At 34.2% G+C, this 25890-nt stretch overlaps 1 protein-coding gene across 2 annotated transcripts in view; it reads left to right on the top strand.

Moving 5' to 3' along the window:
* Positions 1 to 25890, top strand: part of MEI4 (meiotic double-stranded break formation protein 4) — a 69574-nt gene that overhangs the window by 29420 nt on the left and 14264 nt on the right. The window contains exon 4 of one of the 2 annotated variants that reach the window (XM_053938605.1): positions 2209 to 2340. The exons of the other annotated variant lie outside the window; for it this stretch is intronic. Within the exon in view, the coding sequence (XP_053794580.1) occupies positions 2209 to 2340 (132 nt within the window). The remainder of the gene's footprint in view (positions 1 to 2208; positions 2341 to 25890) is intronic. 2 annotated transcript variants of the gene reach the window in all.

The following is a 25890-nucleotide window of genomic DNA, read 5'->3' as shown; positions in this document are numbered from 1 at the left end:
TCAAAAAATTATGTAAGCAAATAGAAGAGAGCTTAAACAAGAACAACAATATTCATATTTTACTGTGACCTTTGGGAGAGGTTACCTTGAAAAACTGCTCTGGATTGCCTAGTTTACTTGCTCGCCAAAGGCAAATTAGCAAGTATACTCAATGTTACGCTCTGAAAATACGGAACTATAAAATTTGTATCCCTCCTTAATTTATTAAAAGAAATAAAAATGAATGGCAACTTTATTGAAAAATGTGCTATTTTTTAAGCATTTTTTAAACCTTGAGTTGAAGCAGTTGTACCCTTGGGAACATGGGTGCTGTCAAGGCAGAACTGCCCAGCTGCTGCAAACTTGTTTCTAGTAGATACTGTGGAAGACACTTTCAAAATGGTAATTTCTACTTTATTTTTAGAAAGAGAAGTCATTGTTTTGTTTGGAAGGGTATATATTTCCAGTATATGAAAGTCTCATTTTAATTCATATATCCTCAAAGCATAGGTAGGTGCGTGCATTACATTATCCCTTCATATAATTTTAATTGTTCAGAAACCTATTTTTATCACATCTTCATTCACATTTCATATTTATAGAGTCTGTGGTGTATATGTTGATGAATGATTTTAATTACACAGGTTTTCAAAGCTGTATGTGTACAATTTATGAATTCTTTTTAATAGGAGGAGTTTGTATCTCTGTATGCAGATTTGATTCTGAACGTGAGACTTGTGTGTCTTTTGTAGATTTCTTTTGATACTTGTTTTGGGATTACATGCAGAAGTTCGATGATTGATAGCAAAGTTTTATTAAAGTTGAATTGTTCTGACTGTGCATAGGAGTCTCATGTTGGACAGATGATAAGCAAGCTGGTTCAACTCCTCAGCTGGAAGAGGCTGGTAAATAGACATTGCATCAACTGCTGATCAGGCAGTAAAGCAAGAACTCTAAATGGGTGAAGCTGCCTAATTAATGAGTTTTACATCAAAAGATTTCAGTCCACCTCGCTGTCCACTTACCTAGCCCAAAATTTGGTCAGTGACAATTTTACAGGAGACAGTGTTGAAAACCATGGTAAAGTCGAGGTAAATGCTTCCCCTAAATAAAATCATGCTGACTGCTCCTGGAACATCTTTCTGCCTTTTGTGTGTTTGGAAAAGATTTCCAGCAGGATTCATCCAATGCAAACTTGTAAATGGTGGGCAAGTATTTTTATTCATATATAGCATGTATATATCTATATATCTATATCTATATCTATCTATCTATCTATCTCTCTATATATATATAAGTATGCATGTGATACACGTGTGAGTTGGCTGGAGGTATAATCTAGATTGTTAATAGGATGCAGTGATCTGTTTTGAGTGATTAAGACATCATAGTTATTCTTAGGCATACAGATTTGTGTAAGAATATCCTTTTGTCAGTCAAAAATACTCATTTACAAAGAGTTGCTGAATATTAATGTTGTAGGGGATACACATTTATATAAAAACACAAATTCTAGTAATGGTAATTAATGTGTCTTACTTCTTTTTCCTTTGAAATAACTCCAGTATATTTCCATATAGAAAAATCTTGTGTACTTTGTAGAGAAGTATGCTTCATTACATAATAGATATTTATTTCAATTTCAGGGAACAAAGAAAACAGGTTTTTTTTTTTTTTTTTAGTAGAAGAAACTGTGGCAAAAAATTACTAACATATTTCTTATGTAAGTCTACATTACTCCTCTTGTGGTTCAGGAGAAATGCATTATTAAAGAACAATATGAAAGTGAATTGTTTGAATTTGAAAATACATACAGATACTATATTGACAGAACACCCTAGTACAGTTCTCAGCTTACATGCGTTTATTTGTCTAGCTGTGAAAAGCAGAAGAATTGTATGTGCAGAGTAGTCACAAATTTGCTATGTGAGGAGATGGGTATGATGACATCTAATCCTGAAAAGTGGTGTCCTGGGGAGTTCATACTTTTGGAGGAGTTTGTTCCCATGACAGTTTCCTGTAGTGTTACTCTTGTGAGGATGGAGGTCGATTTCTCATAGATCTCATATGTCTGTATTCAATAGAATTCTAAACACTAAAATTTTGAATTGGACTTTTTCCTTTAACATTTTAATATGTAAATCCCATTTCTACTTAAAGTAATCGTTTGGGATAAAAAAAGACTGAGATGCATTTTGAAAGAGTAAATTTGCTGTTATTTCTCTTTAGTTTCAGGCACTGCATTCTGTATCACAAACGCTGCGTTTGCTAGGAAGGAACAGCATACTAAGAAATTCTTTAATATCCCTTCTCCTGTCGGGAGTCCGTCAGTTTGCTGAGCAGTTGTTGCAGGCTCACCAGGTACTGTCACCCTTTCTTTTTGAGAGAGGCCAATGAGTGGTGTTGGGGAGTGTTTTGGCTGTATTTATTTGTTTCTTAAAATGTAAAAAAAAGCATCATTGTATATTCAGAATATTCAGATTTAAGAAGCCAGAAAATGCTAGGAGCTACCTTAAACAGCAAATCCAAAAAGAGAGGCATAAAGTAAGAGAAAATTCCATACAGAAAGGTAAAATTATCGGACTGGATAATAAATAGACTGTACAGGTTTTTAGATCATACCATATAATTTGCAAAATACTTGAAATAATGAATTAGAAGACTTAGTGCAATGTATAAATTGTTGACTATGCAGGCAATGCAACTTTGGTATTCAGCTAAACAGATAATACAGTTTTGGTCTTCTCTCTCTAGCTCATGTAAAACTGGAAAGTCAGCTACTTTATTTTATTTCAGAATTAGATTTCATGTTTCACATTATTTCAAATTATTAATTTTCATGATGCAAAAGTCATCCAGCACATAGTATTGTGCTTAGTTTTTTTACAAAGAGTAGGAGCTAAAGAGCAGAATAGAACTTCTGGTAAAATTTATTATTAAATTCAATTTTTTCCAGTAAAGTATAGAGGAAAGAGAGAGAGAGAGAGAATGGATGTTTGAAAAAGAGATATATGAAATAAATAGGGGTTTCATAGACTTTTCATATATTTGTATGTGTTGATATGTATTTTATGCAAAATGTTCGGCTTCACTTGGGATTGTGACTTGATTTTACACTATCCTAAAAACGTTTTATTTGGTGGGAAATAAATTTATTGATACATATCAAAAACTCACCATAGATTTATTTTGCAGTGGTTTAATTTAACAAAAGGCTTAAGTGTTGCTCAAGCAGTCTTTTTCTTTTACTCTCTAGGATATGATGTAGTAGTAAGTTTGGACTGTTGGAGAGGGAGTATGTAATTGCCCACCCAAATTTCTAGGATGTTTGAATCATAGTCTGAAAATGCCAGTTTTGAAAGAATTAGACAATGAGTTATGCCTTATTTTAGGTCAGTGTTAGCATACAAGATTTATTGATGGCAACCAAAAGTCAACAGACTTTTAACAACTGTAAGGATAGGGAAGTGTGTAATTAAAAACAATAATTGTTTTTTTAAGTTTAAAGCAGTTGTTCATTTTTAACATTATTAAATCTCACCTATTTAACAGAATCAGTCCTCTTTCTTTTCAGAGTTTTGCCAGTGGCAGCACAGAACCTTTCGGTTCTCCACAGTGATGTCAAGCTCATACTGAGCACTGTGCTTTGCTGAGTTAGTTACTATGGAACTGCTTAACCTTGCCCTACTGTAATTATTTTTATTGCTCTCATATTTGGTGAAGCCTCAGGAGCTGGGCATCTGTCAATCTGTAGCTGACACTCTAGGACTTTGAAAAACTGCAGTACCTGTATGGAAAGTAACTGAAGTCCTGGTTTGCTTAGCTTGTGGTGAAGTCAATGTTTTTAAAGTTCCTGCATTCTTGCATTTAGTCCTAATGGTTGTATTGTGTTCATTTACAAACCCTCATATATTAAGTATGCGATAATATTCTGGAAATATATCACAATAGGGCTCAATTCTGATGGCCTGATTTATGATTCTGTTTTATGGACCTGTTCCAAATGTTTCTGAATTTGTGCAGCATGGCTTCTGGTAGATATGATTCTAAAAGTAATTAAAGTATTTTTTCTTGTTTTATAATTATATCTAATTGTACAATATCAATTTGAAATTAAAAAAAAACACTCTTCATAAATATTTAAATTAGAGTTTGGAGAAAGATAATACTTCATATAATCATTAGCTGACAAGTATTCTAATTGTGTTTTGTTACTTAAGCAAAACCACTGTTAATTGCAACGAGTATCTCCCATTTAAAACAATCAAATTAGAGATTCTTAATTTCAGTTATGATTAGAGGTGTGGAAATACATGAAGTTTGCTTTGCTTCACTGTTAGTTAGTTTTATTGTTGTTGGCACATAGGAGAAATAAAGAATTATCTAAGGCATGTATCCAGGTTAGTTTGCAATTAATGTTTGAACATTTGATGGAAAACAGAAATTGAAAAAAAATAGCTTACTCATCCAAGCAAATTTCTGTTTTATTTTTTATAGTAATAATTTTTTAAATTGAAGATGGTTTCCAACACTGACTTGGAATAAAAGCAAGATTCCTTCTAATTTTTCTAAATGAATCATCTAGATAGCTCAACACTTCTGTTTTAATTTCCTCATTAAGACTTAAGTTCCAAGTAGTTTGTCAAATGCATGAATTCAAGAATATGCAACTTGATATTCCATCATGTCTTGAGTAGGAAGTGTGCTCAGCTCAACCCCTTGCAGGTTTGTGTATACATCTTTGATAAATACTGCAAATATTTTGCATTAGAATTCTGACTGATTTTAGAGAGTTTGTGTTCTCTTGGAACGAGCTTGTCAGTCTATGACCCACAGTTCCAAAGCACTATCTGTGTCCCATGCTTTACAAATTAAAAAATTAGGTTGTCTGCTGGAGAGTGTTTCTAATAAACTACAACAGAAAAGTACAGAGATTACTCTGAATATTTTTATGTTGTTGCCTAATTGGTTAAATCCTTTAATCTTACAATAGGCAAATTAATGTCAAATACATGAATCATAAAATTTTGTATACAGTATTTCCACATATTAATATGGAAAGTAAAAGTAATTAAGGAGCATGTAAAACAGTATAGTTATCCTGATTTTCCACACAGTTAAGATGAATTTTATGTTACTAAACTCTTAAGCAAGTTAGTAGTTTGCTTTAATTCATTTAAGTACTTTATCATGGGATCCAAGTAAAGCTCATACTTAAGTGCTTTGATGACACCAGTATGCTGAATTCTAGGCAAAAGCATATTAATATAGACTCAGTTGGATCTCTTTATTTTTACAGATGTTGTATACGGTCTTTTTAGTTTTATCTATAATAAGAAGTTTTCATGCTTCATAAATAAAATTTACAAGAATACTGTAATTGAATCTTAACTTACTATGAAATAGAAATTTTCTGATCCCCAGTTGGATTTCTACTGCAGAACAGATAGAACTGTAAGGTACTAAGATTTCAGAATCAAAGATTTCAGATACTGTGGAAGATGGATTAAATTTCAAATTGAGCTCTTCTCATGATAGCAGATCTTCCTTTATGATAACTTTCAAAGACAGAAGCTCAGAAGTGGAAGGTACATAGTAGTTTACTGCTCATTGCTAGGCCCCCAGTATTAATTCCAATAATTCTGTAAAAGAAAATTAGAAACCAGAAAATAGATTTTGAAATAGGAAAGAAAGACATACTATGAGGTTTTGGAAAGCTCTGTTATTCAGTAGTTGCTGATGCAATTGGGTAGCTTGGGTAGCATTACCCAAGTTTTATATCACATTACTTTCTATATACCATTTTTATTTTTTAACACTTTAAAATAGTTTTATCACAAAAGCTGTACACTATATAGCTGTTTGTTTGGGGTTTTGTAATCAAAGCACCAAATTATATGTAATTCTCAATATTATATGTAAGCATTAAGTCCAAAATCAGATGTGGGTGCTGACTTGTCACCTGAAGTGAATGACAGAGGATATAAAGGATGAGATTAATCCTCTTTAGTTTAGGTATATGTAATAGTCCTTGCTGTCTGCTTCTGGTAAAAGTCAACCAAGCAGCTACGATTAACTAAAAATTTGCCAACATGAAGATAGAAAGTCAATGCAAAGCTTTGTTGAATGTTACGCAAATTCTTAAGAATCGGGCTCATTACAGCAAAACAGCTTTGACTCAAAAGAGCTAAAGGAGTTAGACATAAAGAGGGATTTGGCTCACTTGAATTCAGATTTCTGTGATATTTCCATCTGACTTTCTTACTTTAACTTTCCATTGTAGTCAAGGGAGGGGAAAAGTAATTTCTTGTCCAACCTGTGTTCTCATATATAATTATGATAATTGGTCCTAGAGTTGATTGCTTCTTTCTTCTGGCTATGAGAAAGGACATGTAAGTTGACAACCTGAAATGAAGATATTTATGTTAAAAAATTCCAAAGTTAAGGGACAAAAATCCCATAATATCTCTGCAAAAAATGCCTTTTTGGATGATCTGGGCAAGAGATGTTACTTGAGCGAAGACCTGATCCTGCAGACCATTGTAACAGGTCGTCATGCAAAGCATACATCTGTCTGTACACTGACAAACTTATGTAACATTATTAAATGTTTGGAACAAGTTATATTTTAGTTACTGTAATTAATAAGTTAAGTTAGTTATCATTTATTCGAATTTAATTAGTGTCCACAAGAGGCTGGTGACTGATGATGGTGGATTGTACAGGATATGTGGATTGGAGCTTCTTGTAAGATGCTTTCAGCCATGGTGTGTCTGATGCATGTGCCCCTAAACCTGTAAAACCAGCAGTCTATGCAGGCCACTGCAGAAGAAGAACCAAGAGGAGCACAGAATCATTATGATTTTGAGTATTTCCCGAGATTTTCATTGCTATTCAGCACTGTATAGCTAACAGGCATGTCACTGGAATGTCAAACTGCACAGGAACAGCTCCGTATGGAAGCAAATGAAGGGCTGAAATATTCCTGTGACTGGAGAGCCTTTTTTTTTTCCTTAGCTGGCCTGCAAATTAGAGACTTTGTGAATGTCAGGTTGGACTAGCTCAGTTGGTAATCAGTTCATCAGGGAAAATGGAGTTTTCCTGTAGCTGGGTTTAGCTAGATGATCAAAAGGTTTAAAGTACTGAGAGCTGAGCTATTAATGTCAGAGCTTGTCTTCATAAGCCTTTCTCCATGTATCCATTCTGTATCCAACGGTTGCTCTGGGCAGGTGTGGTACACACCACATGCTTTATTCCGAAGGCAAGTGTGTCTGATGTGATGTAGAGAATTCTTCAGACAAGCTCCTCTTTGCAAGTTTACTTCATTTATGCAGTATGTCTAATCTCTTCAAACATGAGTTTATATACATTGCAATAAAGGTTTTCTATGGGTTAGGAAAAAAAGCTATACTATTTTTTTCCAACTATGATAGAAAATGGCTGAAATAATTAATAAGAAAAAACGACTGAGAATATTATGCTGCTAAAGAAGCTAAATACCTTTGGCAGTCTACTGTTGTTTGAGGTACTAAAATGACTATCAAGTATATTTGGCTTTTTAAAATTTCTACTATTGACTTTTGCTGATGCATCAGATTAATAATACTTTACTAGGTAAAAAAAAGAGATTGGAGTTATGTAGACCTTATGAAAATAATTTAACTTGCATCTGGACATCTGTTCATCCTTTTTAAGTTGTATTTTTTTTCCTTGTTATGCTTGTAAGCAGAGAATGTAGTGTATTTCAAATTGTAAATTGTTAAAGATGCTGCAAAATAGTGCTCTCAGTAAATGTAATGTAATTTTTGTTCCATGCAACTGATAATGCTACTGATAACAGAGGAAATAATGGATGGATAGAATAATTAGTGGATCTGCATTTTTTTCTTATATACCTAGTGTGGAGATACAGTTTTGGGAATATGTAAATCTCTTCCCTGAAAGGCAGGAATGAGAGAATCAGTCAAGACTTGGTATATGCCAGAAGAGTGCCATACACCTTTGAAGTGTATGCCTGCTTTTGCTGCATATGTCATCCCCTATTACAGATTAAATTTTAAGATGCTTACATGTCAGACAGAACTGGAAAATGACAAATGGTTCATGCAGTTTTCTCTTCCCTCTCATATTATCTTGAAATGATACCATTAAGGAGAAAGGAGTTTAAAAGTGTTCCTACAGAACTAAAAGGTAGCAGGGCTTTGACTACACTTAGGTGCGTGGCAAAACTGAGGATGACATGTAATCAGAAAACCTCAGATGTGTTTGGGAACAGAAGCAGCAAATATCGATTACATGAGGAGAACTCTGTCAACTAGGGTATTATTACTCTTAATATTGGTGAATCATGTAATTCATGGAAAAATAATACTGGAAAAAGAAAAAAAGCTTAATTAAAGACACCAAAATATATTATATATCAAAAAGTTACTAAGTAATATCTCTGGAAATCTTTTTTCAAACTGTGCACAAAATTCAGGCTTTAAAAAAAGAAAAAGAACCACCAAAACTAAAAAATCCCATCAGCCAAAACCCAACAAAACCAAAAATAACGTGATTATAAAATAATGGAATTGCCTATTTGAATTTCTGGTGCAGTTAAGCTTTCATTACACCTCTTTTTAAATGTGGGTTGTTCCTGCTTTTGCTTCCTTATTCTCAGTGTTAATACTGTCCCTTTCCTATTGCTTTCTTTACAGCTCATTTAGTTCTTTTGCATGCCTGAAAGCAGAACATGAATAAGGACAAAGCGTTAGATTTTTGTGGCATGTGTGGTATACCTGCTGGTCTGGAAGACCGTTTGAGTTTTACTTAAACCTGTGCCTTCAAATAGATAGTTTCAATGTTCCTTTTAAGCTCCCTTCCTCATTGAGCATTCCTGCTTACAGACAATGATTTGCAAAATGGAATGATGTTCGTGAAAATTGAGCATTGCTTCCTTAATGCTTTTTGAGTATTGCAGTTGTCTAAATGTGAACAGCACATATACCATATGTGCTCTTAAAAGTTCCCTTTCCAGGAAAGGTAACAGATTTTGTTACAGATTTACCTTTGGCTTTTGATTTTGGAGACTTGTTTAACGTCTTCATTATGCATGCTTTTAACACAGTTTCACTAAAAGCTTTTTTGGGATACATTATAAATGCACACTTCCTGTGTCAGTGGCTTTGCGGTCTGTTTGCTGCTTTAGTATTCCACATCTTCATAAAATGGAAAAATAAAGAGTTGTAGTCCTAGATTTCTAACTGGGAATCACTGATAAAATGATTTTTTGTTTGAAGAGTAATTACAGCTTATAATTAAAACTCTTTTTAAAACCCTAGATAAATATAGTAAAATGTAAATGGAAACTATGGAATTATAGAGGATACTAGTGTAAAATTATAACTTCATCTTTCTTTCAAAACATTCTTTTCATTTTACAGGACACATCAATATCTTGGATTTCTTAGCTTTGCATACTCTTTTCTCTCTAAACACGTTGTGGCAGATCTGTACATAATGACTTAGAACATCAGCTTGCCCCATTGGAACCTCTTTTGCTGGTTTCATTTGGTTTTGCTAAAGATACATTTAAAGCAGTGTTTATCTACCTATAGAGCTTATGCACAGCCATCACTACTTTAAAGACCAGGAAGTTTAACTGATGTTTGTTTGGTGCTTTCTAAAATGTTCATGTGCTGCTGCCACAGTCGGAAGGAGCTGCTGTTCCAAGTTTGGCTCTGAAACAAGCAGAATTTGTCTCTCATGGATTTAACTGATGCGGAAGTTCTTAACAGAGTAGGTTTATATCAGGGATGAAGGGTATTAGCTGCATAGAGTTTGCTTTGTAGCTAAGATTGAAATTATGGTTTGCATGGCTGAGACATGTGGAAGATGAAATCTGGTTCCATAACATATTTTAAACTTAGTATATATTTTGGGTGACCACACTCTGTCTGGCTGGTTAAGGCTTGATCTGGCAAGACAGCAAACCACTATTCATTCTGTGCCCAGAGGGGAAAGTGGGTTCCACAACTGGCATCAGCAGCAACTCCTATTCATTGCTACATTGACAGTATTTCTGGTGTAGATTTAATTTATAGGATAATTTAATTTATAGGATAGGTTTAATTTATAGGATAGGTTTAGAGATAGGTTGGGATGACCTAGAGCTGAACATCTTTATACAAGGTATCAGAGATAGATTTAAGGTTGTTGTGCTGAGGACTTAGGGATCTGAGGGTTCAGTTTTAGGTAGGCACTGATGATGTAGCCTCAGTCCACAACTGATTCAGTGCAGCTAATGTGGTGGACCTGAGTGTCAGAGTAAGAGTGAGTTTATTGGGACTCATAGGGACTTTGGAGATATGGGAATGGGATACTGGACTAGGTTTGTGGTGAGGTAGAAAGAGAGCAGCAGCTAAGTGTGTTTAGATCTGTGTATTAGTTATGTGAGCTGCTGGATTCGTGTAAGGCTTGGGTGTCCAGGATTTGCCCAGCAGAGGACATTTTGCTGAAGTTGGAAGTGTTCCTAAAAGAGAAGCTGAAGTGTTCTCAGGCAGGATATATGATTTATATGGCTTGATTAGATTGAAGATTAAGACATTGCTGGTTGCAGTCTTGAACTTGCATGAAAGGCAGATAACCAGATACCTCTGCTGAGTTGAACCACAGTTGTCAATGCACGCTTGTACACATATACTATTACAGAAGAATTTATGGCAGAACAATTTGTGTTGCATGTCCTGTAGAATTATTTCTTTTCTGCTAAAGTATCCATTTGAAATGCACGTAGCACCAATGTTACAGAATTAAAAGTAGTTTTAGAAAATAACTTTCTTGAATCCACTCTAGTTTAGCTTCCTATTATATAAGAAAGGATTATTTTTCACTTGGTTGCAATAGTAATTCACATAGGGAGAAGTCAAATGCATAGAGCAGAAAAATGAGAAAAGTAGAAGAAAAATATATGTTTATTTCTCCTTTCTCGTAGACAATGACACCCCAGGTTGCATGATTATAGTGCAGATTTTGAAGATGTAACTTGTATGTTTAGAATTTCATGGCATCTGTCATTCCTAGAATTGAGTTGGCAAAGCCCAATTAAACCTCTGTGTGTGTTGTCTTGAAACAAGATCGTTTGGGCTCTGTTTCATCTTTATAATTAATTCTTTCATTAAAAGTTAGTACTAGTGCCTCTTGAGTTTTCAGATTATTAAACTTCTAGCTGAACTTTGCAGTTTTCAAGAATGCTTTATAGAGCCTTATAATTTAATCAAAGATCTTTTACTAAGCCTAGCTACAACATTTTATACAGAATACTGTAGTGAATTGTGTATGATAAATATGAGAGAGTGGAGTAATAGAGTTAAAAATTTAAGTAGCATTTCTGCCTATTAACATAAATTATAAAAAAACTTAGTTTAGAGTAACTGAATAAGTTAACCATTTTGAGTTCTTCCTACACAACTTGAACTACACAGCTATTGTTTTAACTAGGATTCAGTCCTATTGATTAACTTAAACAGAGTAAATTCATTGAATGATCGTCAAAGGATGGAATGGAAAAAGTTGGAAACAACATCTGGAAATTATCTAGTATAACAACCTGCTCAAAGCGTTTTTTGCACTTCTATTTGCAACAACTTAGGATTTCTTTTTGCCAGTTTCTCCAGTCTTTTAAGATCATTCTGAATGGTAGCACAATCCTCTGGTGTGTCCATCACTTCTGCTGTTGTGTCATCTCTAAACCTACTGTTTGATAAATTTTCTAGAAGTGAGATTATAGTTGCAAATTAGTTACTTCCTAAAAGAAAAGATGTTAAGTCATGTAGAGAGAGAGAAGTCATTTTTCTACCTACGAAGGAGTAATTCTGCAGGAAAGCTTATGGGAGATTCAGTAACACTAGGAGTTACAAACTAGTGAAGGTATAATTATCAGTTTATGGAAACATAAGGTGAATATTGAGACATGCTCTGAAACTCCTAATTTTTCTCAAACATCCTGTAGAAAACCTTTCATACACCTAAGAAACCTAGAGGATAGCACATAACCCACTAAATTAGCCCTTAGCCTTCCAGGGCTGAAAGATATTTCAGAGGGACTTTGAATAACCACTAGAACTAATTATATTTAAGTATGTTCCATATCTTTTTTCTTGTTATTTTTAAATTATTTTAATGAAGGAAGAAGTTTCAAGGAAAGCAACACATTAGCTTCTCTCTCTGTTTAATTTAGAAATTGCCTGATTTAAGAAGGGTCTTGAAAAACTTGAGCAAGCTAGCAAAAATATTTATCTAGAAACTGTAATACTTAGATCTTTTAGGAGCTGTTTTGTTTTTCACCTGGATATGTAGTTTAGTTGTGAAGCGTGCAGCTTATATTATAAGCTTGATGAACCTTTCTTTGTGTTCACTCATGGCAGAGAATATACTTTTTTTTTTTTTTTTTTTTTTTTTGCTTCTGTGGGATGTAAAGTGCTGCTGTTTAGGCCATGCAGAGGGAACAGGTAAATCACCAGGGATTACTGAGAACTCAAATTATATCTAGAGCACTGTTTGCCAGGAGCAGGAGTCATCAACATGGTGATCCTTCACTGTGATTAACCTCCCTTCTGTATCCATCTAGATATTCTCATTGTCTGCTACTATTGTGCTACTGCTTGGTCTTTCATGTCATCACACCTCCCTTTCAGCCACCTAAACCCCATCACAATTGCCTTCCTTTTACTCCTCAAACCTGATTACATATCAAACCTTGTATATCTTTCACAGACTCTTAGCTCCAGAGTAGCCAGGATAAGGTAACACCAGAAGTTTGGGGCTGAAGAGGGCAAGGCATTTTTAAGCTTGAAAACTCTTTCTCACTTAAAATAAGAAGTAATTCTAGATAATTGGTATGTTTTTATCAAAAGTAAATGGTTGTATAATTCCAGTTTGTATTTCCAATATTGATAGCAAGATTAGTCTAGTGGGTTGTGCTTCTGTCAGATAAATGTTGTATTGTTGAAAGACATTATTGTACCATCTGCTGGAAACAGAATAAATTTTCAGGTATAATGTGAAAAGAATACTTTTCTCTCTTAGAAGCAAGGCAAAATAATCAATTCTCGCATGGTAAAATTCGCCCACATTGTAGATCAGGTAAATGATAGTGGGTTTTTATCATTAGAGCTATTTTTCAGTTTGTAAATTTTGGAAAATGTTTACCATTCAGACTGAAACTTTTTTTCTGTAGATTTCTTTCTCAGACCATTTTTGTATGTGAAAAGAAAGACATAAGTGTCCACAGTTTTCACAGAAGCCAGCATGGGCTTTGAATTTATGCATTTCTGTGCAATAGCGGGCATTGTAAAATCATGTCCTAGACAGCCATGAATGCATTAGCAGCTACACTGAAAATATTCTTTCTTAAAAGTAGGAAAGCATTACCTCACTCTAAAAGCATTTATGAAGTTAAAGTAATATTTGTAGTATGTGTGGTATTATAAAAATTATTGTCATAAAAAAGTATTAATTCTGTATTCAGAGCAGAGACTGCTACACATTTCATGCCCATGCATATAACAAGAACAGAAAAAAACACTGAACAGTATTTCTTCTAATTGATCATCATCCATTCTCTATAGGAACAGAAGCAAGAACCCTTTTCAAAAAGAAAAACAAACCAAAAAAGCCAAATCACAGCTGAACACCTGTAGGCATAAAGAAACAAATTAGGATTGTAGTGCCATTATATGGATTTAAAATTGCCATTCTTAGTAAACACAGGGAGCTAGTAGTACATTAAGGAACTATATAAAATAAATAACATCATTATTTGCATATTAAAGAACATTGTCTGAATCATAGACCTTTATTTCCTCTACATTTCATGATTCTGCGAGTGAATGCTTTGGCCAACCTTTGGAATGTGTCCCACTGCTTTATTCTGCATGGTGATTGCTCAAGAACTGCTCAACTCTGCTTAGCTTGGAAGAAGAATCTACTTAAATTTGAGTGTCTGGATTTCATTAATTAGAAGTTCGTACCTATGTTTTTGTAATGTAGGAACCAATTGCAGTCTGTGGGTTATTCAAGATACAGTCTTTCATGGTCATGGGTTCTTAAAAATTAATTATCATGCAAAAGATATCAGCTCTTTCTAGACCTGTCAGTTTCTCTAGGGTGTAGATACCACTGTAGAAAAAGTAGAGGAAGTTAACTTTCCAGGAAAGCATAAAGCTGCTAAGATTCTCCTTATACATGATCTAAGATTAACAAAAAGGAAGACAGTTTCTGCTCCCCTAATGACTTTAGAGAGTCACATGGGAATTAAACTACTTATAGAATTATCTTTTTTATGGAATAATATTTTTATTTGCTATACAGCATAACTAATTACCTTTAAAGTGTAACTTTTGAAACAATGGAAAGATTATTAATATTATTCTCAAAATTCAGCTGTTTTCTACAGAAAGTGTTGCTAAATAGGCCAAGTAGTAAAAGGTGTTTTGTGATGAGGATTGTGAAATCTTGCCCAATAGTCATTATAATCGTAATGTAGTATTCTTTATAATTGTGCTAGTATATAACTAGGCAACATATGATGTGTGATCAAGAGTTGATCAAAATGTCAAAAATAAATTATGGTTACTAAAACCAATTATTACTGGTTTGTGGTTTGGGTTTGTTTTTAAAGTTTTGTACCTATTTAAAAATACAATAAATCATAGAATAGGGCATTTCCATATTTTATAAGTAATCTTCATGGGATTCTTTGTGTGCATGTTCGATGTGTTTAGAGATATTGCTAACAAAATGTTAGTTTCTATAAAATAATGTGGAAGAAGAGAGGACTAAGGGGGAAGAGAACTTGTAATTGCCTCCCAGAACATGAAAAGTTATTAAACAAGGAGTAATCCTTTTGTGTACTGGTGTGAGCAAGAAGAAACTTACTTGGTGATTAAGCTTAGATGTCAAACTTATTGAAGTACTGGAATACATTAATTATGAGTAGCTTTTGGAGGTGACATAAGTATACTTGAACCTATCTCAGGGTGAGAGGTGGGATTAAACACTTCAGCACCCTTTCAGCCATATATCTGAGCTCTTAAATGCTGTTTTATATATTACATTAACATTAATAATTATGGTCAAAATTTTCACAAAGGGGGAAAAAGGAGGCAGAACTACACTGAAGATTTCCCCTACTTCTGAGTTCTAGAAGAAATTGCAATACTGTTCTAAGAGTGTGAATGCTAGTTTTGGGGAGATTGGTATAATAAGGGTGTAATAACTAATGCTAGTAGGTCAGGAAAGAGGCTTTACAAGAAATGTACAAAATTTGACTCATTTTAGAAAACTACTAACACATCCCACTCTCAGGATTTCAAATTGCAGGAGGTTAAAACTCTCTTCTTCAGGCAGTAATAAAAATTCAGGATGTAGATTAGATGTTAACATGCCTGGCAGGCATGTTAAAGGTAATTTTTGCATGAAAGTGACTGGTTTGCATCAGAGGAAGCCTTTTGGGGATTTCATATTAGGAGTCCCGTGAATTCTGTGTTTCTCCAACAGATTACTTCTGATGTCCCTGCTAATATTCAGTATTCACTGTAACACCTGTGTATACTATAATTTATCTCTAAAGATGAAGGAAATGGTAATCTTAAGAGAGGGCTTGGAAACTGGGGGAAAAAAAAGGAGCTGAAGACTGGCCTGCACCACTGATCGAGACCTTAGAGTTGTGCACAGTTACACATAAGGATCTGAGTAATGAGGAGATTACAGCTGTGTTCACTGAATAGCATTTCAAAGAATTTCAACTCTTCTGGCTTGTTTTATGCTAATGACAAAATAATACTCAAGAACCTTTTTTCTCATGTTTGAATATGTCTATTTATCATAAGAGCTGTTCTTCAAAATGTATTTTAGCATACATTTCAATTTCAGGACCTACTTTTTAACTTCTTTGCAAGATATTTTAAATTCATTTGAAAGTTAAATTATGCTATTGATTCATGGATTCTGAGGTCAGAGGGACGGATGGTCCAAACACCGTTCTGCACAGATTTTTCCAGATGCTGAATTTAAGAATGTGTTAATACATCAAATCTGAAAGCTGTTATTTATTCTGTTTATTGTTTACAATTATTAGTTTACAATTATTATTTGCCTCATTCTTTAATAATAGCTTATGAGTTTTAGCTTTCTCTATCTGAATTTTATTGCCTAAAATTAAGTAACAGCTAATAAAAAACCAAAACAAAGCAAAACCTAAGAAAAATCCCTAATCAAGATTGATAGAATATGCTAAAATAGTATTATAGCTGCATGAAGTTATATAGGGCAATATATAAAATAGAATTGTATAGTAAATTAGAGAAATTATGAATGAACTGTAAGCAATTGTCCAACCAGGTTTATGTTGAATCAACTCAAATCAGTAGTACTTTTATATAACAAAAATATTCTTTTGTTTTGCTATGTATTATCTATTTGTTAAAATATTTATTTGAGGAAGAAATCTATCTGCAGGAAACTATTTTTTTTTCCTAGAGCTCATGGTCTAATAGTAATTCTGAATACTACTAAATTCAAAATTTAAAGACCAGATCCAGAGCCTGTTGCAATCACTAGAGGACATTTTACAGTCAAATTACATTGAATGTTTGGATTTATACTGTGATAACATTATATAGTTGCTGAGTTTGGGTACTCTTGAAATAATAGAATTAACTTAGAATTAATAATATTTAAGACAAGAATTAAGAATTTGTTCATGTAAGTATAATTGAGTTTCCTTTTCTTCTATTTAGAATCTATATAGAATCCTTCTACACAGAAGGATTCTATAAATCCTTCCTAGTGATTTATAATTCTTGCCTCTTCTTCACATAGCCCTTAATTTGTATCACTGATTTTTACTATGGCTCTATGTAAGGCATGGCTTCATCATTTTTTGTTATTTATGAAACAAACTCTTACCTAATGTTACCTGTACTTAGCAGTGATGTCTGCCCTTGTTGTCTCTTCTACCTGATGCTCTGAAACACAATTCTCTCCTCTGTCTCCTCATTCATGAAGTGTACCACATTTAGCAAACCTGAAGTATTCTAACTGCACTTTCAAACTTTGTATCCTCCACTTTTGTTATGATTCCTGTAAGAAAGCATCAGTTACAGTAATATGTATTCAGTATCCAACACAAATGTCTGGTTTAAAGAGAAAAGAAATCTTAGTAGTGTAAGATACCTGTACTACTTTATGATTGTTTTCATGCCATCCACATTTTCCTTCTCTTACTGCTGTTGTTTGAACAGTTTTAAACTGCAGTGTAAGATATTCAAAGAAGAAATTAAGTAGAGATTTTGAGGGGCTACCAGGATACAAAGAAAAGGGTATTTGAGATTGCTCCAGCAATTCAGTCTTATTGATTCTTAACACTGTTGGAATGGGGAAGAAATTTTTTTGTTTTAGCCCGATACCCAGGAAGATATATCCAAATTAAGATGTACTAAACATAGAAAAGTTCATAGGACAGTTGTCATGGCAAAGCTATTCTTTCTGTGACAGGGGAAGTAACTGGGAGGGCTCCTGCTTTTCCATGTGACCCTGGTAGTCCATCAGTCTCTGGTCCTGTGGGACAGCACCCTGGTAAGCTGCTGCCAAGCCAGAGAGCAGCATTCTCCCTTTGGAGCCAGAAGATCATTTGCTGACTTGGCCCCCTGGCACATCTTTCGTCATCCTGAGCTGCTTCCTGATTGATTCTCCTGCCTGAAAAGTGAAGGCAGAGGAACCAATGTAGGGCATTTTAAATATCTTTTCTTTGCTGGCAGCTTTAGACACTTTACCGTGACTGTTGCAAGTATGAGAAATTCTGTCAGAATAGCAGCATGCAACATTGCTTTAAACTCTACATACAGAACCACCACCTCTCCAGCCAAAAGATCTCAAGTTTCTGCTGGTTCTATTGTCTTTAAAGATGCATTCCTCACGACTGCTATTTCTTCAAATAAGCACTTCAGTGTTAGGAAAGAGTGTGACTTTATTTTTCCACCTTAATCAGTATCCATTTGCAGATTTCACAGATTTCTCTGTGAGCAACTGAGTGCCGTTCATGTGTGCAGAAGTGATGGCTCCCAATGAATTTCTGCACATACAGGAATTGGAATAAAATAAACATGGCAAATTTTGTTGTAATCTGTGCGCAAGGTACCAATTTATTTTTTTTTATTGCAATTGACTCAGCAGGAGACAGACTTCTGGAATTTCACTGACAAAGATGCCTGTAGCCATTTGATCAGTAATATCTTACTTGTAAATTACCTCCCTATGCTAAGTTCCAAATTCCAAAGAAGACTTTAAAAAAGTAATTTAAAAAATCTAAATCCAAGAGTCTAAAATACCAACTTATTCATAAGGAACCTGTTTCTCCGGTAGGAATTTAAAAGACAGATGATTTGCAGTAAAATGCATCATGTGAAATACAAAGAATTTCAGAAATTTTGTAGCTATCGGTGTAGTTATGGAACTAAGTTGACAGTGCAGTCTGTGGGTTTTTTATGGATTCAATTATGTTGAAATTGAAGCATATTGATTTACTTGCCCTTATGGTATATTGAGGGTCATGCTGGAGCAGCAATGGACAATTCTCTTATCCAATCATAATTGTTTCTATCATTGGCAAAAGATTTTTTTTCCCCCAAGGTCTGAATATTTAAGTGTGAAAGCATTTGCATGTAAAAAACAAACTCAGAAACAGATCTCCACTTTCAGTTGACATATTTCTAACAAGGCCTTCAGGGCTTTGTTGCTATAGGGAAATATTAGCAATTAACGTGAAATGCAGTCGGTGCACATCTGTCTGCTAAGCTAATAAATAAAACATAGATGTGTTATATTAGTTGCCAGTTGTATCCAGGAGCATAAGCAGTGAACTGTGATACTTAAAATAAATTGGCATCTTACAAATACTGTTTGAAAAATAATTATGGTCCCTGAAATGATTAGCCATAATAATAAATTTTATTTTTCCATTTCTTCATGCTATTCTAAAATTAATTAACTATGCAGCAGTAAAAATATGTTTTTGTAATTTAATGAAATATCTGTTAGTGCCAAGAACTTTCTGGGGTTGAAGAAAGGTCTGCTTCCTTTGATATTTTTTATTTGAAGTCCAAACCATGAAATACTATGTTTGTATTGAACATAACACTTTTTACACTAGAAAATTTATATTTTCATAACATTCAATGTGAACATGGAGCCAGAATTCTGTTCCAATCGATTCAGAACTGTACTAGAATAAAGGAAATTCACTAGCAAACAGGACCCACTGCCTTTTTGGCAAATGCCTGTTATTCTGTAGAAACAGATCTTCCAAACAGTTAATCTAGAATTAATATACAAATTTGATGTTATCATATGGGTTTTGACATATATTCATTGTGAGAAATACTGCAAAGGTGCTCTGGGAGGAATTTGAGAGCATCTCCTAATGTAGTCTTGTGTGGTTGCAGATGACTTTTCATATCTACAGTTTTTTAGTTCCATCCACACTATCATATGGAATAGAAATATTGTTTTCTTCTTCCACTTCAGATTGGAGCAGAAACCATTCTGGACTATTTCTGGGTTGGATTTTTCATAACTACTTATTTTCCTGCTTAGGTTTAGTAGGATATCTTTCTTTTTATCTGTATCTTTACTTTTACTCCTAATATCTTTTAAAGATCTTTCTTTCTTTTGGGTTTTTTTTTTGGTGGGGGTCTTTGTTTTGGGACTTTTTTGGTTTGGTTTAGTTTTTCTGGTTTGTGGTTGTTTTGTTTGGTTAGTTGTTCAGTTGAACATGGTGTTTTACTCTAGCACTTAATGATATTCTATTATCCTTTTAGCTCCTCTCATCAATTACTTGCATGACAATATTTACCTTACCTTCAGTGCCATTCATTGCCACCTGTTCTACTTCCTACATATAGATTTTTTAACATTTTAGCAGTGCTTTCGCATTTTCTTTCAATAGATTCACTTTTACATGGACATAATTTTCCATTTCCAGTGTTGGTATTTGGAAAATTCAGCCTTTGTACCAGCAACATACATGGAAAAAAAAAAAAAGCAGCTTCTCTAGTTTGTCATCTTTAAGATAAAATTATGTATATTTCTGAAAGGCAATTCAATTCACTTTCTGTGAATTTCAAGCAGTGTGGTCTTTGTGGTCCTTTCTTGACTTAAAAGTCATACTATGTAAAAACTTTGTAATGCATTATTTAATACTTTCAGATACTTTCTGGTTCTTTCTTTCATTAAGAACTTGGAATTCTTTTTTTAATAGAGGTAGAATTACTTCTCTGGTTTGTTTTTGTATTTCTTTGCTGTAAGAACTTTAAGTAAAAATATTTGTTTGGAAAAATCAGAATTTGTTAATTTAGTTTGGTTTTACCTGCTCTTTCCAACCCTTTAAGGGCAGTTGTGCTGTAGAAATACCAATGAATGGGTATTAATTTCAAATTAGGAAGGTTATGTCTTATGTCATAAGATAAGAGTACAGCAAAAAGAAAGCCTTTGAGAATTGATTTTTAAGTAAGCAAGGAAGTTTTTCTACTTTTTTTTTTATTTTATGGACTGTGTAAAATTTCAGCCTTCTGCAGCCTGATATACACACAAAAATAGAAACAATAACAAAATTAAGGAGATGCTACAGATAATACACAACCAATCTCTGTCTGTTGTAAATTCTAAAAGTAACTGATTTCTTACCACCTAATTATTTCTGGTGCTTAATTTGTGGGCCTGCTTGTACATAATATTTAAGACTGAGCAGTAGATGTGTTTTCCTAGCTCAGAGTAGGCTTGTGAGTCACTGTCATTGCTTGGCTTTTTGCTGTCAGCCAGTTTTTGCTGTCTTTCTCAAATCTTTTTGAAACTCCATCAGCTTTGGATTATTAATAATTTTCCCCTACTATTCCACTATACAGTTTGCTTTAAGACTGTTGATTTTTCTAGTTTTAGAACTTCATACTTTTGATTGACTGCTTTTGGAAGCTAAACAGCTATTCATTTAATTTTTAGTAAATATTCATATTTGTGTCTTGATTTAAAAACCCCAACAGGTATTCTTTGAACTGTTAGTTAAAGAAAAGAGGGTGCATCTTAGATTTTGTTTTTCTGTGCACCTCACCTGCAGTATTGCAGTTTGCAAACCCTAAGTGGTTTCCATAGTGAAGCACCTAAACCATTTATTTCAAGTTGGAAATGAGAAGGAGATTTGTATATATCCTTTTAAATGAAGTCAGTACATAAAAGTGCTCCTGATGTCTCATTTTCTTACAAAGAATTACATTTTTTTGTACAGCCTACTTGCTGACTTAGACTAACAGATTGTGCTGTTCTTCACAGTTTACTATATTCTTTACCATACCACTTGACATACCCCTTACATAACATACACATTTGATAAATAAGAACAGTAAAACCAGTCTGGGAATAAACAGGAAAAACACTTGTGTCGTTGTGTTGCCTTCCACAGCACTTGGACAACATGAAAGGGTTAGCAGCACAGGATGTCACCTGTTAGACACATTACATTTCCCAGTGTCCTGATCCCAGCCAGGACAGGATTGATTTTTACAGTAGCCAGGAGGGGACATGGCCAGGAGTAGGAGGTTATTCTATACCACCTCAAGTCATTGCCAGAGGCAAGAGGAAGGGTGTCTCTTCTGAGGACAAAGGGGTTCCTTTCCTATAGCCATGGTGTGGGGAGGGAGCAGTTATGGGAGCAGTGGTGGTGTTTTTCTGTGAATCATTCCACTCTTTCTTGTCCACCCTGTGATTAGTATTTTTGCTGTTACTGTTCACTTTCATATCTCCTTGCTATTTCCAGTAAATTGCTCTTATCTCGACCCATGATCTTCAGCTTTTGTGCCTCCAGTTCGCCTCTCCAGCCCTCCAAAGGGAGGGGGCAGAGGGGGAGCAAGTGGCAGCGTGGTTTCAGTGGGAGCACTAAATTGGAGAATACCATTCTGAACCAGGAGACTCAATCTTGCTATCTCAGTTTCTCACCAAAACTATCCTTAAGTATTGTGTTATGGTAATTTTCTTATAGATAATTTGTGTTTGTATCACATTTTCTCCTCTTTCATTTGCCTTCAAACCATGTTAACATCCAGAGTTCATTATTAAAAGAGGTTATGAATTTGCATGAGTCTCTTAATCATCTGTGTCAGTATGCTCTAATCATGTTACTATCATGCTATATCTTTCTAAAACAATTTTGAGCTTGATTGTCTCTGCAGTGAATACAGCAGTTACTGGAGTAATCACTGTACATTAATTAGTTAACTTCTCTTTAAAAACAAATACCAAAGAAATACTTTCAGACATACACAAAGTCAAAATAAATCTAAAAATGTTCCTGTGTTCCTGCAAAATTATTCCCACCACTCAATGACTGTCTTCTCAAATGCTTTTAATATAAATGCAAGGAGAGCATTTCAAAACACAAGTATTATAAAAGCAGTAGAAGGGCAATTACAGTCTGTGTAGAATACTAATGTGCTACTTAGTGTGAAGTAGGCCTGTGTTGCAAGTTCAATTTATAGGTGAGCCAATGTAGATTGTTTTCAATATGAAGTATGACAGGCAGTGATATTAATAAAAACTTGTTGCACATATTGCCATCACTTATTATGCAATTAAGCACAGTTTTAAATCCTGAGATAAATCATACTGCATGCAAGAGCAGCAAATTAAAAACCACTCCAAGTATTTTATCATTATTCTTAAATCAATTAAGGTAGCAAGGTGGTACTAGCTATTGTAAATTTAAATTTTGAAGATTGTGGTTACTGTAATTTTTATTCATTGATGTAATGAATTATTATTTTGTTTAACTCTCAAGAGTTAATTCTTCAATGTCATTAACCAAGTACCGAAAATAAGGTTATAGCTATTGTTCCAATGCAGAGCAACTGTTCTGAAATATTTATTAAGGTTGTAAGAGAAACAAGTAAAGATATAAATGAGAGTGGCAGCAAAATTGGTCACATGATAATGTCTTCTCAGAAACTATGTAACAGACTAGAGAGAGTTTTGGATAAACACAACATATTTAGAGACTTGTAAAATCCTTGATTCTGAGAGAACAAAAGATTATGACTTAAAGAGCAAACAAGTGAGAGTTACAACAGAAGTATATAAATCAGTGTATGATATAAAGAAGAGAAACTGAGTATTTTTTCCTGCCCTTTATCATTGTGCAAGAACTAAATTGAAATTTGAAGGTAAGAAAAATCCTTGCATCTGAGAAAGAGACACCTTTGTTCAAAGATAATATCTAGTATATTTTCTTTCCTGATCTTCAGATCCTGCACAAGAACATTCTATCTCCATTCACTGTGTGAATATTCCATAAAAATTCTTGTCATATGAGCTAATTCTCTGTAATCTTTCTTCCTAATTCACCTCTTATCTGTTGATAGAAGCCACATTTTGGCTGTTGATACCACTGCAGATGTGCTTCTCTCTAAGGCAGAATTTTCAGTCAATACTTTGTGCTTCTCTGAGGATCCACATCTAATGGATCCTAAAGACTGAGTTAGAAGAGTAAATTCTGGCAGTACTGAGATTCCAACATATATCTTGTTCTCAGAAACTGTTAGGGGTTGCTGCCATTTAAAAAAGGAGTCATAGATGTACTAAAGAATTAAAAAACATGAATTTTTTTGGGGAAAAAAAAAAGGTGTTTCTGAATGTTTCCAAAACTGTTTTGGTTTTTCAGAAGGAGAATGTGGTACCTGTTGGCAAGGATGAGATGATCATATAATTTCCATCATCACAATAGTCTCCCACCTTTGAAAGAAGCAATGCAAGTGGATTACCCACCTGATCTGTTAAACTATTTTTTCTTTTTTTTTGATAGAAATGTGATGAGAAAACATTGGTTTGAGAAGAATGTTCTATTGACTGTCTGAATCTCCCAATTCTTACAGTCCCACTAATCACCAAATATAGTTTACCTTGTTTGCTGTTGGGCATTTCTGCTTGACAAAAAGGCAGTGTCTTAAGTCAAGCAGCATGAACTTAATGTTCAAACAGAGCTGTGAAATGAAAGATGTTTGTCCCAAACAATGATGATTTCCAACTGATGAGTGAAGGCAGAAAGCTGACTTTTCAGGCTCTACTACCTTTTTTCAGTGTTAAGGAAAAAAATTTGTGAAGCTTTGCACAATTTCTGCTGTTAGTAGCAACTCTGTCATTCACCTCCAATGAAGCCAAAGAAAGGCAGCAAAAGGCATTGACTTTATCAAGAAGGAGGTCTTCAGTTTCATGTTTCAACACCAGCAGGAGATGCATATTCTGTGTCTGGCATCACTTCATTATTACTATTTAAAGATTGTGGTATATCAGAAGAGCTACATCCATGTCTAGAATGCTTCCTTTTTCACCAGATGTTGGCCAGAATATCTCTCTGTTAACAAGGGCTACTTTAAATCTGGCAAAGTCATAAAAATCTCCAGTTTCAATCTGTGTAATTAATAGATAAATTAAACAAAAACAAAGCAAAACCAAGAAAAAACCCCATACCAACCAGCCAAAACCAAAAAAAAAAAATCAACATATGTTGATTTACTTTTCATTTCATTTGGGTGAAGGAGGTTGGTTGATACTTCTGTGCCTGCATGGGAGCAAGTGGAATATAAATGTGAATGAAAGTTAAGTTCTAGGCAGAAGAGCAGAAGCATGACATTGGAATTGGGAAGAAGTTGCAGTGATTTGCATCATCACCTTCTTTAGCTAGTTATTAAGGTACTTACACAAATTTAAAGTTCTGCCTAAACTGCCCTCCCTCAATGGGCAGACCAATGTTTTTGTAATGTCTTCAAGAGTTTCTCTTCCAAGGTTTATTCATTTGTCATATGGATGTTATAGGCAGCCACAGTGGTTGTGTTGATATTCCCTGTCAAGCAAGGTGTTGTACAGTTTTCATAAGGAGTACCTTCAAGTTTGAGTCTCTGTGCTTACCTAGAAAAATGCCTTTCCCTATGGTCATCTACCTGTAGGTAATTCATTCTTCCAAATGATAGAGTAGATGAGGTATTTTTTTCACTAAAGATTTTAGAACCATATTAAGATCCCTTGCTTTAATGACAGTTACTTTTCAGAGGAATCCAGTTCTGTGCATCGCACATAGTGGGGCTATACTTCTTCACTGTCCCACAAGTACAGCCAGAGTTGGGTCCACTTAAATAATGGTGCTACCATCACCCACATGACAGCATAATTTGAGAAAAGTTTTATAAGATACCTACTCTCACATTGTAGTAAACCCAAGAGGCCTAATACATTCCTCTTATTTATTACTATTTCCAGTTTTGACTATAATCCCTTATTTTGAGAATTGCATTTACTCTACATCTTTGTGGGTACATTTGTATTATCACAGCCAGAAGTGGTTCCATTTCTCATTAAGATCTTTCACAACAGGTTAAGTTTTCTTCTGATCCTAAAAACAAGTGCAAGTTCCTATAAATGGAAAGAAGGTTCTTCAGCTAAGATTTTTGCCTTTTTATTTTTTCTAAAAGACAGTGGAATTAAAATTAAGATACTAAGTTCCTTCATCTGCACATGAGTATTTGTACACATGAGTATATACAATCTCAGACATTCAAAAATTGGGTTGGAAAAAAACCCCAAAATAGATTTCCTTCTTGTTGCTAAATCCTGTGTCACTTGGGGACAGAAGTGTTTGGAACAAATGATAGGTCATATTTTATTCTGGAAAGAGAATATAGTAGTTGAGGAAGTTTCATGGGAAAGTAAAGTAACAGACAGAGTAGTAATAATGGTTCAATGTTGACCTTGCTGAACACTAGACTAAGATCCCTCTGAGGGAACAGTAGGTGGAAGGAGTCTAAATAACCCTTTAGAGTGAAGAAAGTCAAAGTC

Source organism: Vidua chalybeata, chromosome 3, assembly GCF_026979565.1.
Source record: "Vidua chalybeata isolate OUT-0048 chromosome 3, bVidCha1 merged haplotype, whole genome shotgun sequence".
Lineage (NCBI taxonomy): Eukaryota > Metazoa > Chordata > Aves > Passeriformes > Viduidae > Vidua > Vidua chalybeata.
This window is presented reverse-complemented; position numbering and strand designations above follow the sequence as displayed.